The following is a 17,502-nucleotide window of genomic DNA, read 5'->3' on the forward strand; positions in this document are numbered from 1 at the left end:
TGAATTAGAGTCAGGGCGAGAATGAGCTCATATTAGAACATATAGGGTTGGCTTGGAATTGCAAAAGTCCGGCCTTGTTACAGCTCTATATCCAATTGTCCCTCCAGAAAAGAATAGACTTACCATTCCCAACTACCGCTTCACCGTGTTTGTTGACGATTACAACTTCTTTTGTTATTGCTTTCCAGAATGGAGAGTCGGTCATTGAACTTTTTAATGGGTTGTTCCTCCTTGTGGAGCCATACTTCTCCCCTAAAAGTGTTGTCCACATAGTACCTTGGTGGATAACCCCCATGCTAGCTTCATGATGCAAGCCTTGCTCATAATAACTACATTTTTTAAGCCTAAACCTCCATTTCTCTTGTCACTACATAAACTTTCCCAATTAACTAGAGTTTTTCTTTTGTGTTCAATATCTCCTCACACAAATGCTCTAGTGGCCTTTCTCACCTCCTGCAGAATTCCTTTCGGGATGAAATTTGATTGCATTGTGTAGTACGGGATTGTTTGGACTACTGATTTACTCGTGAAGGAGCTTTACTTTGAAATTTATAAACTTTTAGTATAAGCTTTGCAATTAACTTGGGTAGTAATCGAGTCAGTAAACTTACCATTAGACCTCTTTATTATGTAACTAATGATATTATGACTGTTTACCATGCTCTTAAATTTTGGGTTGAAAGTTGTATTTGATTGTGGTACCCCATGGTGATCTGAAGGTACGAACCAACCCATTTTGGGGCAGGTTGTTACACAAGTGACGGGGCAGCCCCACTCTTGTTTCATTAGTCAAGTTTCTGGCGCTAACAAATCAGGGAAGAGAATCAGATGTCCAAATAGGTCAAATAAGAAGAAGCCAATTTAGACTATAACTATAAAATGACATTCTTTAGGTTATAACAAATGACAAAGGAGATACCAGCTTCTTGGTTCCTCAATGGTTGAGTTATTGTGTGTGCAACTGGAGGTCCAAGGGTTTGAAGTTGGTAGGAGGAAGGGTGAAGAGATAAGGGAGATATATGAAATACTCTATAGATCAAATCATTTCTATCCACATCTTCCACAATGAAATACTCTATAGATCATATCATTTCTATTCACATCTTCCACATGACATAGAGAGTAATCTTCTTTATGCTAGCTTTATTTTACCTCCACTCCTTTGCTGCTTCTTCAACTGCTACTTGTATACGGAAAAGTCATCAGATAATGACATTTTCAGTTAAGCTTCTCACCACTAGCTAGGCGTTGTTTTTCTTCCTCAACTTGCTCCAGCAATGCCTCAAGCTCTGCTTCTGTTAGTCCTTCTATCCGTTTCTGCAAAATCCATCTCAAATTTAATGAATTTTTGCAAGAGAAAGTTAAGATTCAAAAATTTTACTATTTGGTTTCCAAAAGTATCAAATGCATATAACTGATCAGGTTAATCATCAAAGTAATGATGCATGACCAACCATGCAAAACATCAATAATTTAAGAATCAAGCCATGATCAGAAAGCAGAAAAAGGACAACGCAAAAATCGACTTAGTTTATTGCATTTAGTAAAACAATGCTTCTTTCTCTGTTATTAAAATTGAAGCAACAATTCAGCAAGTATGACTAGAGGACAGAAAGGTGATCATTAGACAAGGCATATAATCCTGTTACACCCACTGCTTCTCTTAGTCAAGGACAGTCCACGCTTTTAGTGCAATAATAGGGTTTGGATTTACAAACACGTCATTATAACTTAAACCTTTTCAGTATGTATGGCAAATGAGGAAGGTAGAGTCCACAAAATGCATTAAACATTTTCATTGGAGGCAGAAAATGAAAAGCAGCATTTAAGAGAGTAAACCTGCATGACTTTGTTCTCATAATCACGGAGCTGCTGAGCATATGTCATTTCCTTGTTTGAGACTCTAAAAATGTATGTAGATATCCACCCAATGGTTAGCCCCAACACCAGTACCAGCTGAACAACATTTCCAGCTTGTAATGGATCAACTCCAACAAACTGCAGAAAGAAGTTAAAAAGGAGGTTAGATCTTAAGAACAACCAGATATACCTGCCCCGAAATAATAACAACATTAATTTACAAAAGAGCAGGCAGACCTGCATACACCATTTAGTGGGAAAAAAAAAAGAAAAAGAAAAATGTGTATATATATATAGATAGATACACACATATAAGCATGGTATGTAATTTCAAGGGGTTGTAATTGCAAATTGTAATTTGTAAATTGTAAATTGTACTGGACTACTTCTCAATATTTGTTCTTACATTTTAATGAGTGATTCAATTTTATCCATGTTAGATTTGTGAAAATACATGATCCAGTTTCTTCCACATACAGCTGGGTATGTGGAAATCAAGAAGACCAATTTGTGTTAGGTTTCAATAAAGAATAATGTTGTCAATGTATTTATTGATCTCCAATTAGACTGTACACATAAAGTCAGACCTAAAATTCACTAAGAACCCAACGAAACATGCAAACCCTAATTGCACCATGTTTCACCTAAATTTCAGTTGAAATTTCGATGTCTCGATCCCTAATCGAGACATCGAGATAAGATGAAATTTTCAACTATGCATATAAGTAATAGTAGTGGTGATGGGTAAGAATAATATTATAGGGTTTTAAATAGTATAGCCATGTTGGTTTCACAATAGTCTGTAGCCATTATTCATGATCACGGAGAAAAATTCTGGACTGATCAGACTTGTCATGCGGTGAAATGGAGTTCAAGACTACAAGAGGGTGCATGGATACACCCTGCAAGGTTGGCCATTAGATCAAAAGGTAAATGGTTGAACCTTATGCTGAACTTTAACATGAGTCCAAGCTAGGCAATTCCCTAGGGCTACACTGGGTAGACATTCTTTTTAAAGAACAATTTTCCTGCCCAGAAAGTTTTTTGGTGTTATTGGTCTGGAGCAGTGGGTTGACCCCAATTTCACTGTTTGGCAAATCTGTTTAATGTTCTTAGCACAGTCGTGAAACAACTAAGGTGGTATGGTAAAACCTGTTCACAATGACACCCAAAAAAATATGATCAGTCTTTCTCTATCCTAAATGTTGTAATGTGAGGAATTGCTCCTTTAAAAATATATTATTCACAAGACCCCAATAGGGTATTTATAGTTACAACTTAGTTAAGTCCTATACTAAGTAGGAAAATGAAATATAGAAATAAAACTCTAGACTTATGAGGAAACATAATCCTATTCTAATTAGGAAACCTCAGTCCATGTCTTCAACACTCCCCCTCAAGTTTGAGCATAGATATTTATCATGCCTAACTTGCTTATAATATAGTTGAATATTTTCGTGCTCAAGCTCTTTGTGAGCACATCAGCTCGTTGCTCGTTTGAAGTAACAAAGGTGATATGGATCAGCCTAGCCTCAAGCTTCTTTTTGATGAAATGTCTGTCAATCTCCACATGCTTAGTCTTATCATGTTGTACTGGGTTATGAGCTATGCTGATTGCTGACTTACTATCTGAGTATAACTGTATAGGAACTTCCAAATCTGTCCCAACCTCTTAAAGCAGCCCTTTAAGCCATAGTACTCACAAATGCCTTGAGCAATCGCCCTAAACTCGGCCTCGGCACTGGACTGCGCAACTACAACCTGTTTTTTGCTTCTCCAAGTCACAAGGTTACCTCCCACATATACACAATACCCAGAGGTAGACCTCCTATCATCTGGACATCCTGCCCAATCTGCATCTGTATATGCCTCAATCTTCAAATGTCCATGAGCTGAAATTAAAATTCATTTTCCTGGAGTAGTCTTCAAGTATCTCAAGATCCGATATACTGCATCCAAATGTGAGGAATAGGGATCATGCATATACTGGCTAACAAGACTAACTGCAAATGTGATGTCAGGTCTAGTGTGAGATAGATAGATCAACTTTCCCACTAATTTTTGATATCTTATCTTGTCAATTGGTTCTCCTTCCTTTGCCTTCAAGTGTAGGTTAGGCTCAATAGGAGTCTCAGCAGGCTTACATCCTAGCATTCCAGTTTCCTCAAGAAGATCCCAATGTATACTTCCTCTGGGATAGAGATACACCACTAGTAGAATATGCCAACTCTAAACCTAGGAAATATCTTAGTTTTTCCATATCTTTGATCTCAAATTCAGTTCCCAAAAAAGTCTTTACTGCTGAAATCTCATCCTCACTACTGCCTGTGATCACAATATCATCCACATATACTAAAAGTATAATAGTGTGGCAACCATCTCTTTTAATAAACAAATTGTGGTCTGCATTGCTCTGCTTGTAGCCATTAGATATCATTGCCTTATGGAACCTTCCAAACCACGCTCTTGGAGATTTCTTCAGCCCATATAAAGCCCTCTTTAACTTGTACACTTTCCTATAAGCCTCTGTAGTAGAATACCCGGGTGGTATATCCATATATACCTCTTCTTGGAGTTCTCCATGCAAAAATGCATTATTCAAATCTAATTGTTGTAAACTCCACCCTTTATTAATTGCACATGAAATAATAGTACGAACTGTGTTCATCTAGGCAACATGGGCAAATGTCTCCTGGTAGTCAACGCCATAAGTCTAAGTGAAACCTTTGGCCACCAATCTTGCTTTGTACCTTTCAACAGTCCCATCTACCTTGTACTTGATCACAAACACCCATTTGCACCCAACAGTCTGCTTTCCTATGGGCAAAGTCACCAAGTCCCATGTTTTTTTTTCTTTTTTCCAGAGTTTGCATTTCTTCATCCATAGCTTCTTTCCAGTTTGAGTGAGATAATGGCTCCTGCCAAGTGTTAGGAATAGAATTAGAGGACAAAGAGGAAATAAAACGTTGAAATTCTGGAGATAGAGAATGATATGAAACATAATTGGAAATAGGATGTTTGGTGCAAGTTTGAGGCTGCTTTCTTAATGCAATTGGTAAGTTTAAAGTAGGATTAGAAGAAGGGTCAAAGACAGACTCACCTGGAGGAATGGATTGTTCAGGGCCAGGAACCAAAGCTTTTGACTGGCTTGGTTCAGAAGGGGTCACTTGTTGCTTTTTTTTATAGGTCTTCAGAGGTCTGTCTCCCCCTGTATATCATCCACCAGCTGTTCCTGTTCGGTTATTCTATCTTCCAAAGGAGGATCATCTGTAAGAATCTCAGGAGAAATATCAAAAGGAGGAATCAACATTGGAACCTCTTCACTAAAACTCTCCCCCTGAAGAGGTGTAGGGAAAAAAAAGGGAATTTGTTCCTGGAACACAACATCCATAGAGACGAAAAAACAACGAGAACTAGGATGATAACACTTATACCCCTTCTGTGTAGGAGGATAACCCAAGAAAATGCACTTTAACCCACGAGGATCTAACTTTCCAAGAACATGGTGGTTCCGGACAAAGGCAACACGTCCAAAAACCTTAGGTGAGACTATAAAGACTGTTGTACCTAAAAGAACCTTAAGGGGACAGCGTTGGTCTAAAACTCGGGAAGGCATTCGGTTAATTAGATATGCCGCAGTTAAAACGGCTTCACCCCAAAACCGAAGAGGCACATGTATAGAAAACATGAGGGAACGTGCTACCTCAAGTAGATGTCTATTCTTGCGTTCGGCAACCCCATTTTGAGGTGGAGTGTCGACACAACTAGTTTGGTGTATGATGCCATGGTTTGCTAAGTAGGAAGGGAATGCGCCACCCAAGTACTCAGTTCCGTTATCCGTACGAAGGATTTTGACTGTCACCCCAAACTGAGTCCTAATCATATTATGAAAATTTTGAAAGCACGAGAAAACGTCACTTTTTTGGTGAAGTAAGTGATGCGTCCAAAATCTGCTCAGCCCTTGGATCTCCACGTGATGTCCTGCAAAACGAAAGCGTCAGATGTGGCCCGACCGCTGGGGTCGGGAGTCCACCTCGAAGGCTAAGTCGATTGATGAACTTAATCACAAACGGCTCTACTAGAAGCGCAGAGCTAAGGAATGAAGAAGCGGGAAAGGTGATCTAGATAGCGAGATCGCTGATAGTTTAGGTCTATCAGTATGTATCTGAACCTGAGTCTCAGATAGTATTCTTTTCGATCGATTGATCCCTCCCTCACCTTGTATGGTAGTGAGGTTTATATAGAGTGTACCTTCGAATCTCCTTCGTTGGATGCACTTGAGCCTTCTTCGGGTAGTCGTTGGATCTTATTAGTTAGATCCGTTGAGCGATATACTTCTACTAGTTTGGGCTAGTAGAGGACTCCTGAGATAACCTTTAGATTATGCGATGGTTATCCCTTCGATAATGACTATCCGCAGCCGTCAGTTTGAGTCTGCCATCATTAGGGTGATTACCCTAATCCATAAGTAAGATTAGGGCACGCTTGCAGCCGAATAAGCAAGCCATCTTTCAGATCCGGTTCGCTCGGGAGCGAGTCGGTTTTCTCTGTCTCGACCGGGGTCGAGGGTCGGACCAGGTATGAACCCGGTCTGATCATAAACTCTCCATATCAGTAAGTAAACCCATGTGGTCCTAGTACAACAGTCGTTAAAGGTAACAAACCATCTATGACCAAATACAAACATAGTCCGAGAAGGACCCCACACATCAGAGTGAATGACTGAAAAAGGAATTTTACTACGATTATTTGAAATAGGGTAAACATGCCTGGTCTGTTTGGCCAAAATACATGCCTCACAATAAAAATCATTTAAATTGCACATTTTAATCAGATCAGGAAATAATTTGGACAAAATAGGTAAAGGAACGTGGCCAAGACGACTATGCCACTTTAATAAGGTAAAAAGTGCAAGGGAGGTGGAACTAGAGACCGTAGAAAGAGTTGATGGGGACCCATCCATTAAGTAGAGCCCCCCTTTCTGTCTCCCACTGCCAATTGTAAGCCCATGTTTCCAAGTCCTGAAACACATAATGAGAAGGAAAGAAAGTTATTTTGCAGTTCATATCATGAGTAAGGCTACTAATAGATAAAAGATTAGCCGAAAACTTAGGAACATGCATGACATTAGATAAGGTAAGAGAAGGCGAACAAATAATAGATCATTTCCCAGAGATAGGGGAGAGAGACCCATCAGCCGTTCGAATATCCTGAGCAATAGGGACAGATGAATAAGTATGAAACAAAGTAGGTGAACCTGTCATATGGTTGGTTGCCCCAGAGTCGATTACCCAGGAGGGATAAGTCAAATTGACATTGTGACAACCAAAAATACCTGTGGGTATTTGTGGATCAACAAAGGGATCAATGACAGAGGCTATACTCGTACTGGAAGTCTGTAATGGAGAAGATGAGTCAAGTCTGGACATCAATTAGCGAAGGTGTTGGAGCTCATCTGAGGAAAGAGGTGTTGGAGTACTCAAGGTGTCAGAACTGGCTTGATGTGCAGATGTTTGATTGCTGCCCTTGATTTCATTTCTACCTCCTCCACGGGAATTTGTTGGACGTCCATGCAACTTCCAACACTTGTCCTTTGTATGACGCTCTTTTCCACAATACTTGCACTTTACTGGAGGGCAAAAATTACCAGAACTAGATTTATTATTGCCATAACCAGCCACCAATGCAGATCTATCAGATGTTTGAGTGTGTACCATAGCTGTCCTTCAATTGTTCTCGGTATTTACCATGGCATAGGCTTGAGCCAGAGAAGGGAAAGTCTCTCTCAAAAGGATCTGTGCGCTAATTTGATCAAATTCTATATTCAATCCTGCCAAAAAATCATAAACTCTGTGTTTATCTTCCTATTGTTGATAGGCGATAGCATCTTCAACATTCTTCGGTGTAAACTTCCTATAGAAATCTAAAGTCTGGTAATATCCCCGAAGAGTGTTATAGTATTGAGAAAGAGGAAGGTCCTTCTGCTATAACTGATTGATTTTCTGTCTAATTTCAAAGCACTGTGCATCATTGCCAACTATGGAGTATGTATCTTTAGTAACTTTCCAAATAGTTGCCGCATCAGGAAGGAGGAGATAACTCTCTGCTATGCTAGATTCAATGGAGTTGATGAGAAAACCGATGACCAAGCATTCATTTGTATACCACTTGGAAAGTTGCAGACCAGGTGTGGAAGGTTTTGTAGAAGTCCCATCAAGATGGCCAGTAAGACCATGAGCACCAACAGCTAGGGAAACTGAACGAGACCATCTAAGATAATTTGTCTCATTAAGTTTCACAGTGGTTATCTGAAGCGGAGAAAACTCACGATCCTTATGAATGGAAGACATGGGAGACTCTTCAGATGTACTAGATAAAGGAGATATGGGATCAGCCATAATTGCAAGGAGAAATTAAAAAAGTCCCTGACCTTTTTCAAAATTTACAAAAAAGTCCCCTAAAATTGTTGCAAATTGCAAAAAAAATCCTTGAACTTTTTCAGAATTACGAAAAAGTCCCTGAAATATTTTCAAAATTACTCCCACTAATTCACGTGAAAAGTATTTCCTCAGGTTACCTCCAATTAGTATATTGTTGAATCAAAGTACACCAGGAAATTTCCAGGAAAGACTGGAGGGGCACAACCGGTCCGCTTAAATACCAGACTCGTTAGACAAAAATTTTCTAGACATGCACTTAACCACCCAATATACAGTTCCAGGATACCCGAAAAGAAAACAAACACGTGAATAGCAACTTCAAAAAAAAATTCTATAGCACCTCTGTAGGATGAAAACAAAACCTTGCTCTAATACCATGTTGTAATGTGAGGAATTGCTCCTCTAAAAATATATTATTCACAAGACCCCAATAGGGTATTTATAGTTACAACCTAGTTAAGTCCTATACTAAGTAGGAAAAGGAAATATAGAAATAAAACTCTAGACTTATAAAGAAACATAATCCTATTTTAATTAGGAAAACCTCAGTCCATGTTTTCAACATTATCCTTCAAAGCACCTACATATTTATCTTGCTTTACTCTTAATCTAGCTTGGATCTCCCTTCTGTTCGCAGCATTTCTGCCATGTTAAGTTTCTGACATTTTTCCCACCGAAAACCTCACCAATTCATGAGTTATCTTCAGAAGGATACAGGAAATGCTCTAAAGCAACACATTAATTCTGCTCAAGGATAATCTCATTAAAATATGAAGAAGAAGCAAAATCATGAGAGGAATGGAGTAGAAAATAACTAAATTAGTAAGCGGGAAAAAAGTGATAATAAAAGTCAGTATGTTCAAGGATCTGAAAGCATTAATCAACAAAATTTTCTAATCCAGTATAAAAGAAACCAGCAAAATTTGGGGAGAGGAGTTTTCCTGATAAGAATCTGCAACAATCAGAAACCAGAAAGCAGGATATTCTAGTAAAATATGTTTCATATTTTTTCACCGGTTAGCAGCCATGTCTTTTGGTTGCCACCACCTATGTTGTCTATCAGTTGACCAAGGCACAGCTATTAAGTGTTATACAGTTGCATTTATCTAGAAGGTTCACTTCAGCAATTTTCAGGATAGCTTTTGGAAGCTGTACATTAGGCAATTCTTTTCTCAGTGCATTGTGCAAGGTAGAGCAGATGTCCAGTGTGCTGTACATTCAGATAAACCAAATTCAGTCCAATTGATTAATTTTCAATTAGTCTTCACTTATAAAGGCTGAAGATAATGGAAATTCTAAAGATAAAACCAGACGAAAAACGTGATCGTGCAACAGGAAAAGCCTCTACATCGTTCTGGCTTGGCGTTGAAGATAAATGATTTGGACAGGGTTTTATGCATCGGGGTGCATTCCCCCCCCCCCCCTAACAACTGACAGAGAAATCTAAATAAAGGACTTGTTCTGCTCAGATATGGCACTCTGAATTGGTAATCAAGACCCTAGAAATAAGGGACAACAAGAAATAGATGTGGGAAATGTACGAAATCAAAGTAGAATCCAAGTTTCATGAGTGTCATTGAGGATTATGACCTTCAAAAGCACTTATCTTCAGGAAGGATTGCTCAAACTCTCCCCTGTCAAGATCTAGGTTTTCCCAGCAATTCTTTTAGGTTTTGGTCTTTAAAACCCTGTTTCCTCCTGCCGTAGGAAAAGGGCTAACAGTTAAGGTTCAAGCAATAGAGACCTCAGCTCAGGCCCACATACAAAGAGACTTGGAGGTGGCTTCTTCATCCATCCTCGAGAAGACTTTTCTACCCTTCAAGTGCAATTTGTGTTGTATTTTAGTGGTTTTTAAGAACGAAAACAATTCTCAGGCGTTTTGCAGAACACCTCCAGAGCCCAGATACTATACCAGTTAATCCTAGGGAACAGAAAAATGAAACAATTTGCCAAACACAAAAAGGCTGTGTGGTTCTCTTTCGGGAGAATAGTAGAACACACAAGAACACTACAAAACACATTACCAAGCAGGATTTAAATATCTAACAGTGTGATATTCCACATAATTCTTGTCTCTGGCAAAATCAGGCTATAATTTTACAATTAAGCCTAGTAGATGTATATTGATGTAAGCATTCAAGTTAATACTTGCATGGCGACCATGTTCAAGAATCTAGTGATTAAACATCAGACTGTCCATTTAAAGCATCAATTTTTGTTTTATTTTTTATGCAGAAGGAACCCTAGAAACTAGAGAAACTACAAGGCTGGCTACTTGACTTTTAGGTTAGACAATTATTCATGGTAGGTAATAAATAAAAAAGGAAATTCCAGCAGTACTAGTCTGATTAGACAAGCAAATTAGACAATCATAGCATAGAAATAAAAGTCAATTTCAGCATTAACTAATAACATAGTTAAGCAAGGATCAAACAGGGAAACATGGGAGCGATCATAACATTGTAACCCTTATTCGAATGCAAGTTTATAAGAATCCAAAAAAATAGTAGTTGTCCTAGTCAGTATCTTATTTCTAACAAGAAAAAACAGCGAATAACAACATGGAGAAACCTAGGAATAATGCAAGTGTATCTATGGAAAAAATAGAGGGAAAATGGGATGGTGAATAACCAAAGACAGATAACAAGGGAAATAAATATGCCTACTGGTTCTGAGGTGCTACAAAACAATGGTTAGGTAAATAACAGTGATGAAATAGGGGAAGGGTAGATGCAATGAGAACAAGGGAGACCAATAAATATTAAAACTATTGATGGGAAATGAAGGAAAGTTTTTTTTTCTGGTGACAGAGGACACCAAAAATATTTCATGGGTAACAAGGGAACAAAAGGAAAAGGAAAATGGACAAAGAACTTAGGGTAGGGAACTAGGAACAATGAACAAAATAAGGGACAGCAGGGGACTGCCGTCAGGTTAAAGAGAGAAAAGAAGGATTCAGGAGAAAGAAAGGAGAAAAGGCAGCAACACCCTAACCTCACTGCCAATTCAGAGAAGAGGAAAGCAAGGTCAAAGAAAAGAAAAGCACAAGAAACTGCTGAACAGAAAACAAAGGGAATGGGGAGCTTGTTTCACACAAGAAAGAGAGAAAAGTGAAGAAAAAATTACCGAGAGAGAGTCAGTAGAGATTTCTGCTTCTTCCAAGAATTCAAATAATTTTTCATTCAATCACCCCATAATTCTTGCATGCAAGGACTTCAAAAAACTTAACTGATACCAACTCTACACTTGAATCCCCAAGAATACCCTAAATAACTCTACCAAAATGTAATACTTACTGGAAAATTTGGAAACCCCAAAGTACAATTAAAAAATAACCCATGGATCAAACCAAACCAAACCAAAATTGAACTGATAACCACCCACACCACTCAAAACATATCAAATTAAATCGAAAAGAATTAATAGCAAACCATATGCAACCACAGGGACCCAAGAAAATAATGATTTCATAAAATTGCCTCCAGACAATGCTCCTACTCAAACCATAGGAGTCTGGCAATCCAGTAGTCTCTGAACTCACCGTAGATCCACACGAGATGTTGTTGTGGGTTGATCTCTACGCCGGTTTCACCGACATACCCGAAACCACTGTCATTAAGGCATCTGCCTAGGCAGCGGTTTTTTGACCACCTAGGCGATGAACCACTTTTTTAACATGCAAGATTTCAGTTGCTTTATCACATAGGTGCTGTCACCTTGTGCACCATAAGCGCTGAAGTGGTCACTTTTTGACATTTTGTACCTGAAATTTTTATTCTACAAAACCGTATACAAATATAATAGTTATTCATCTCGGATTTAGGGATCATTAGATGGAAAATTTTTGGAATAATGTGACATTAATTTATTGGTCAGTCAAAAAAATGGACAAAATAAATTTTGGTTCGGATTCGAGAATTTTTATTTACTTAATTAAAGTTGGGTAAAAAAAAAAAAAATTGGATGTTTAATTTGAGCAACAAGCTAACAATTGTATGCATTGTAAACCACATCGTGTATATTTTTTTCCCCAGAGTTTCATTTTCATATTTATAATTTTAACATAGTGTGATATCTCCTAGGATCCTAACACGAAACCCTACTTGCAAAACCGAAGACCCATGAATCCAGTAGAAGTCGTGGGCCATCCAATTAGAGACCACTGGATTAGCATATGAATCCATGGACTTGGATGGTGAAGATCAAGGTTCTACCGCTTTGTTGGAGTTCGAGAGAAGATTGGCCTCAAACCCTAACGGGTTGGAAGGTGGATTACCATCTTCCGAGAGATGAAGTTGGGTGGTGCCCAAGTCCAGGTATGACCCCTAGGCCATCCCCTTGGCTTGTACTTATGTCTAGAACAACCCCTAGACTGATTGACCACCTTGTTGCTGTCAAGTGACAGGTGGTTGATCAAGGGCGGTTGCTTGCAACTTTCTACCCTTTATAGGCAGTTGGTCAGGACAGTACAAGAATTTCAGGGTTTCTATGATCTTAAAACCTCTATTTATTGGTTTACTTGATTTCGGGATTATTCTACTGCTAGTCGGCCAAAGGTTCTAGATCAAGTCAGAGGATGCGTTTTGGAGAGCAAAGAAGCGGTATTTGCAGTGAGAAGCTTGGATCATCGTGCGATGTTCAGTCGTGAAGGTAAAACATCAATCTCTTGTATTCCATATTGTTTTTCCTTTACTTTAAAGAGATTATTGTGATGGAACTATGATGGGGAATCAGATTTGATTGGAAGAACATTGTTCTTCCTCAATCCTAATCAAACTAGCATAAGGGATGAGATCTACATCTTTCCTAACTGCAGAATTTTCCAAAATAGGATTCTCAACTTTCAGATTGTTATATCTTCAGATCTTGTTGTGGTTGTTGTTCGTCATTCGGAGTGTTTGGATGTGCACCAAAGTCAAAATCCATGCCGAAGATCAGCTTAGAACCCTTTGGGATCGGGGATCGAAAACATGAATTTTGGATATGGGCAACTGTTCGCGCACTTGGGCAGCCAATCAGGGGAGGTCGACCAGCCTATACGGGCCAGACCGGTCGCTCTTTTTGCTGTCTTAGAGTATGGTTTTTTTTTTTGGTCTAATTGATACCTAACCCGAAATGTAACTACATCATCATGTCTTTAGAAGTTTCAACGACTTGCTAGTGTATTTATTTGAGAAGTTAGATTTGTTTCAAAGGTTTTGGATGATCATTCAGGTGAGGGAACAATACACATGTATTAGGATTGGCATATATGTTTTAATATCCTTTTAATACCATGCTTATGATGTGTTGTATGACTTTAAATGCTATTCAGGACATGCATGCATTGGGTGCATCATGGGAATTATGTTATCATGTTGTTTATTTACTTCTTACTGATTATATGATGGCAAGCTTGTTGGGCTAGGAGTTGACATATTGCATCCATATTATAAATATATCGGGGGTTATGGTTTATGCATATATCTATGATTGTCTAGATGCATAGTTAAGAACCCGTTTACACATTGCTACCCTTTCAGCAAGGGCATTGAAGCTGAGTGACCCGTGATAGAAGTAGACATGATTGATGGGCGTCCAACAGTGGTTGAGAGCATGAGGAGGCATAGTCCTACCAGCATATCATTCATGGTAGGGTTGCATATGTTATGATTTAGCCTCATCGGGCGCCCAATAGACAATTGAGAGCCATGAGGGGACATGGAATGCCATCACTATAGTATACGTGGATGACCATAGTGTTACGGGGTGTTCAACCAACAGATGATCAAGAGCCGTGAGGATTAAAATTCCTAGATAGGGAAGGATACTAGACCACCAGGGCATGTGGCAAAAGGAAAGATACCATGACTATAAGTAGCATGATAAGTAGATGTACACTACACTAGCTAGGTATTTGCCTAACATGTGCCAGTCTTAGACTAAAGGCCGTGATGTGGATAGGATGGATCTATTCCCCTTTACCTTGGTTGTGGAGAGAGAGTGGTGTCCTACCTTTGGACCTGGTCGTGACGCCAAATAGATGGTTAGGAGCCATAAGGGGAGGCAACGCTCAACAGACGACTAAGAGCCGTGAGAGGTCATCGTGAGTGTGGACCCACCCAGAGGAGATTGGTGATGAACTTAATGCGTGTTACCTAGATAAAGACCGGTGTCATTAGCATATTAGAATGCACTCTAGGTTATCATTGCATCTTGCATCTAAACATATGTTGTCCATGTGTTGATTGTTCCCTAGCAAATTCTTTGGAACTCACCCCTTTGGGGAATATTTTCTGATTTAAATGCAGGTAATGACAGACCTGTTGAACAAGAGATCCCTACTCCTGTGGAGACGTATCACGTACCAGCTATAGAGTTTTACGAGTTGCACGATAGCTCATGTGCCTGCATGGAGTGCTTATATGGAGCTCATTAGTCGCCTTAAAATTTCCTTTCATTATTTGGATTTGAGATTCCTTTTGGGACGAAGTTAGTTAAATTAATTTTGATTCTAAATTAATTTTGATTAAAGAATCTAATAATACATTGATGCGTATTTCCTTTCCTTGTGACAATTCTCATTCTTTATTCATATATATGACATTTATATTCTTTTTTTGCTCTTGATTATTATATTATATTGATTTTTATGATTATGGTACTCATCACCGATGATCTTGTGACTGTGGATCACATCCGCAGGCAGTCGAGTAGCCCAATACCGTCGAGCAGGGTGTGACATATAGTGCATAATCATCTGTTATAATGCTATTAATTATGTTGCTAACTGCTATTGCATATTTATATTATGATAAGATGAACTTATGGTTTTTTTATTTTTTTAATATTATGATAACCTTTCATAATTATGATTCTTTAATATTTAGCTTGTAATAGAACTATATCAATTTTTGGTATACTATTTATGCTACGTAAAATATTTGTACTAAAAATAAACCCCAACCATTTTGGATGCCATATTGTCGTCTAGGCAGCGCTTTATCTCCTAAGCACTTAAGTGGTGCCCCAACTGCTGTGATCGCCTTGTCACCTTGATAACCTTGCTCAAAATTGTCACCTACGACTGATGCCCTCATCATATTTACTTCTCTCAAAGAATAAATCCATCATAACAATAAACTATACCATTTTCCGATCAAATGTGATCAACTATACGGATCCTACTTCCATATGCCAAACAAAGTCACGTTTAGTGTGAAAACAACAGCCATTCTCATATTTCCCATTTTATCCCAAGTAAGTTAAGTATAATCATCAATCTTTAACTTAGTCCATGTAGAATTACTCCTTCACAATTCACTTGATGCCCTATATTAAAGATGCCATCATATGTCCTCTCTTTCAGTTTATCTAATTCAGAGCATCCCAAAACAATTCCAAATTATATTTTGTCTTCTTTATTCAAGGTTTTCCACTCATCCAACTCAACATCCTAATTCCGGATAGAATTTTATTTGCAGCAGCCGCTGCTGGCTGCTGCTGACGGTTCTGTCGTGCCACATAAGCAAAATATGATTGAACGGTTGAGAATAAAATGGCAGGGGTTTACTTGTAAATAATAATTTTTATTTTTACATTTTAGGGGTTTAAAGTTTACTAATTTACAAAATGAGGTTCCTCATATACCTGATTCCCAAATCCCTCTCTCATTCTTCTCAAGGTTCCTGCAATGGCCTGACAGAGCTGAAGCTGCTCAAAGAACAAGACCTGCACCACCAACCTTAGTGGAAGGCGCTCATTCTGTGCCGCATGAGTGCATGCCTCGAATGTTAGCTTCTAATAGTCCCACACTCCACATATAATCCATTCAGTGACCAGCAACAGAGCGGTGCCTATGTCCATCCATTCAGTGATAATGGCTAGTAACAACCCCAATGCCGACGGCTACAGCACCCGCCGCCATTCACCATAATAATCATCATAGTCATCACAATGAGGATGAGAGTCAGATCGCTCACCCACTTGGTCACCAGCAGCCGAACCAGATGCATAACGTGGTGACTAACACCATAGCCATGAAGAATCCCTCAAAGCCATCCCAAACACAAGCTAGCAACAGTCACCAACCAAATCAGGTCAAGAACTCCAAACAAAATCTTCAGCAACATCATCACTAGCACCATGTTGCTTTGGCCGGAGGTAGCATCAACGCAAGGGAACTTGAAGACCCAATCACCAAAGCCAACATGAAGGCTATGGCAGCAAAAGCCCTATGGCATCTTGCCTAGGGCAACTCTGCCATATGTAGGAGCATCACAGAGTCTAGAGCCCTGCTCTGCTTCGCAGTCCTCCTGGAGAAGGACACCAATGAGGTCCAATACAATTCCGCTATGGCCTTGATGGAGATAGCCGCCGTCGTCGATGAAGACGCTGACCTGAGACAGTGGTGCAGGTCCTATTCTTTGAGCAGCTTCAGCTCTGTCAGGCCATTGTAGGAACCTTGAGAAGAATCAGAAAGGGATTTGGGAGTTGGGTATATGAGGGACCTCATTTTCTAAATTAGTAAACTTTAAACCTTTAAAATGTAAAAATAAATTTTTTTTTGAGTATTTACAAGTAAACCCCGCCAATTTGATTATCAACCACTAGATCATATTTTGCTTACATGGTACGATCAGCACCGTCGGCAGCAGCCAGCAGCTGCTGCAAATAAAATTCATTGCAAACACACATATTTTTGTCTATTTGTTTCTTTAGTGCTTAACCATCAAGTTCCATATATTATAGTCTTGATTTTTCTTACATAAATCTATTTGAGTTTTATGTTGGGACATCATAATACTCCCAAATTACCTATCCATTCCTCAACCCTCAGTCTGAAAAATAATATTTCCTCAATATATCCTCCATTCATAGTCCCAAATATTCATGATGTAGGACAGCCCTAGGTTAAGGTATTCTACAAGACAAAGGATCCTAAATCAAGAAGGGAAGGGTTTTGCACAACACTCAATTAATTTTCATACTCAAAGAACTCTAGTAAATTAAAATTCCAGCAAAGAAAATTATAACTAGCATGCAAGAATCAAACTTAAAGTCTGTGGAAGCAGCAAATCAGATTTTAAGATTTAATCATCCAATCCACAAGACTAGGCTTAGAGGGGTTGGGGCATTACATTCAAGGAAATAAAGAAATTCAGACAAGACATAATATAACCAACTTTTATTCAATATAGGAGTGAGTTACAACGAATGTAAA

The 17,502-nt window shown here is 38.8% G+C and overlaps 1 protein-coding gene across 2 annotated transcripts in view; it reads right to left on the reverse strand.

Annotated features, from left to right (window-relative positions):
- Positions 1-421: 421 nt before the first annotated feature.
- LOC149002356 (uncharacterized) overlaps positions 422-17,502 on the reverse strand; it is a 48,640-nt gene continuing 31,559 nt past the window's right edge. For both annotated transcript variants that reach the window (XM_089137918.1, XM_089137917.1), the window contains exons 4-5: positions 1,840-1,998; positions 422-1,317 (exon numbers count right to left, since the gene is read on the reverse strand). In XM_089137918.1, coding sequence (XP_088994044.1) covers positions 1,219-1,317; positions 1,840-1,998 — 258 coding nt within the window. In that variant the 3' untranslated portion in view covers positions 422-1,218. The remainder of the gene's footprint in view (positions 1,318-1,839; positions 1,999-17,502) is intronic.

Source organism: Hakea prostrata, chromosome 10, assembly GCF_041222555.1.
Source record: "Hakea prostrata isolate BN-2017 chromosome 10, UWA_Hpros_2, whole genome shotgun sequence".
Classification (NCBI taxonomy): Eukaryota; Viridiplantae; Streptophyta; class Magnoliopsida; order Proteales; family Proteaceae; genus Hakea; species Hakea prostrata.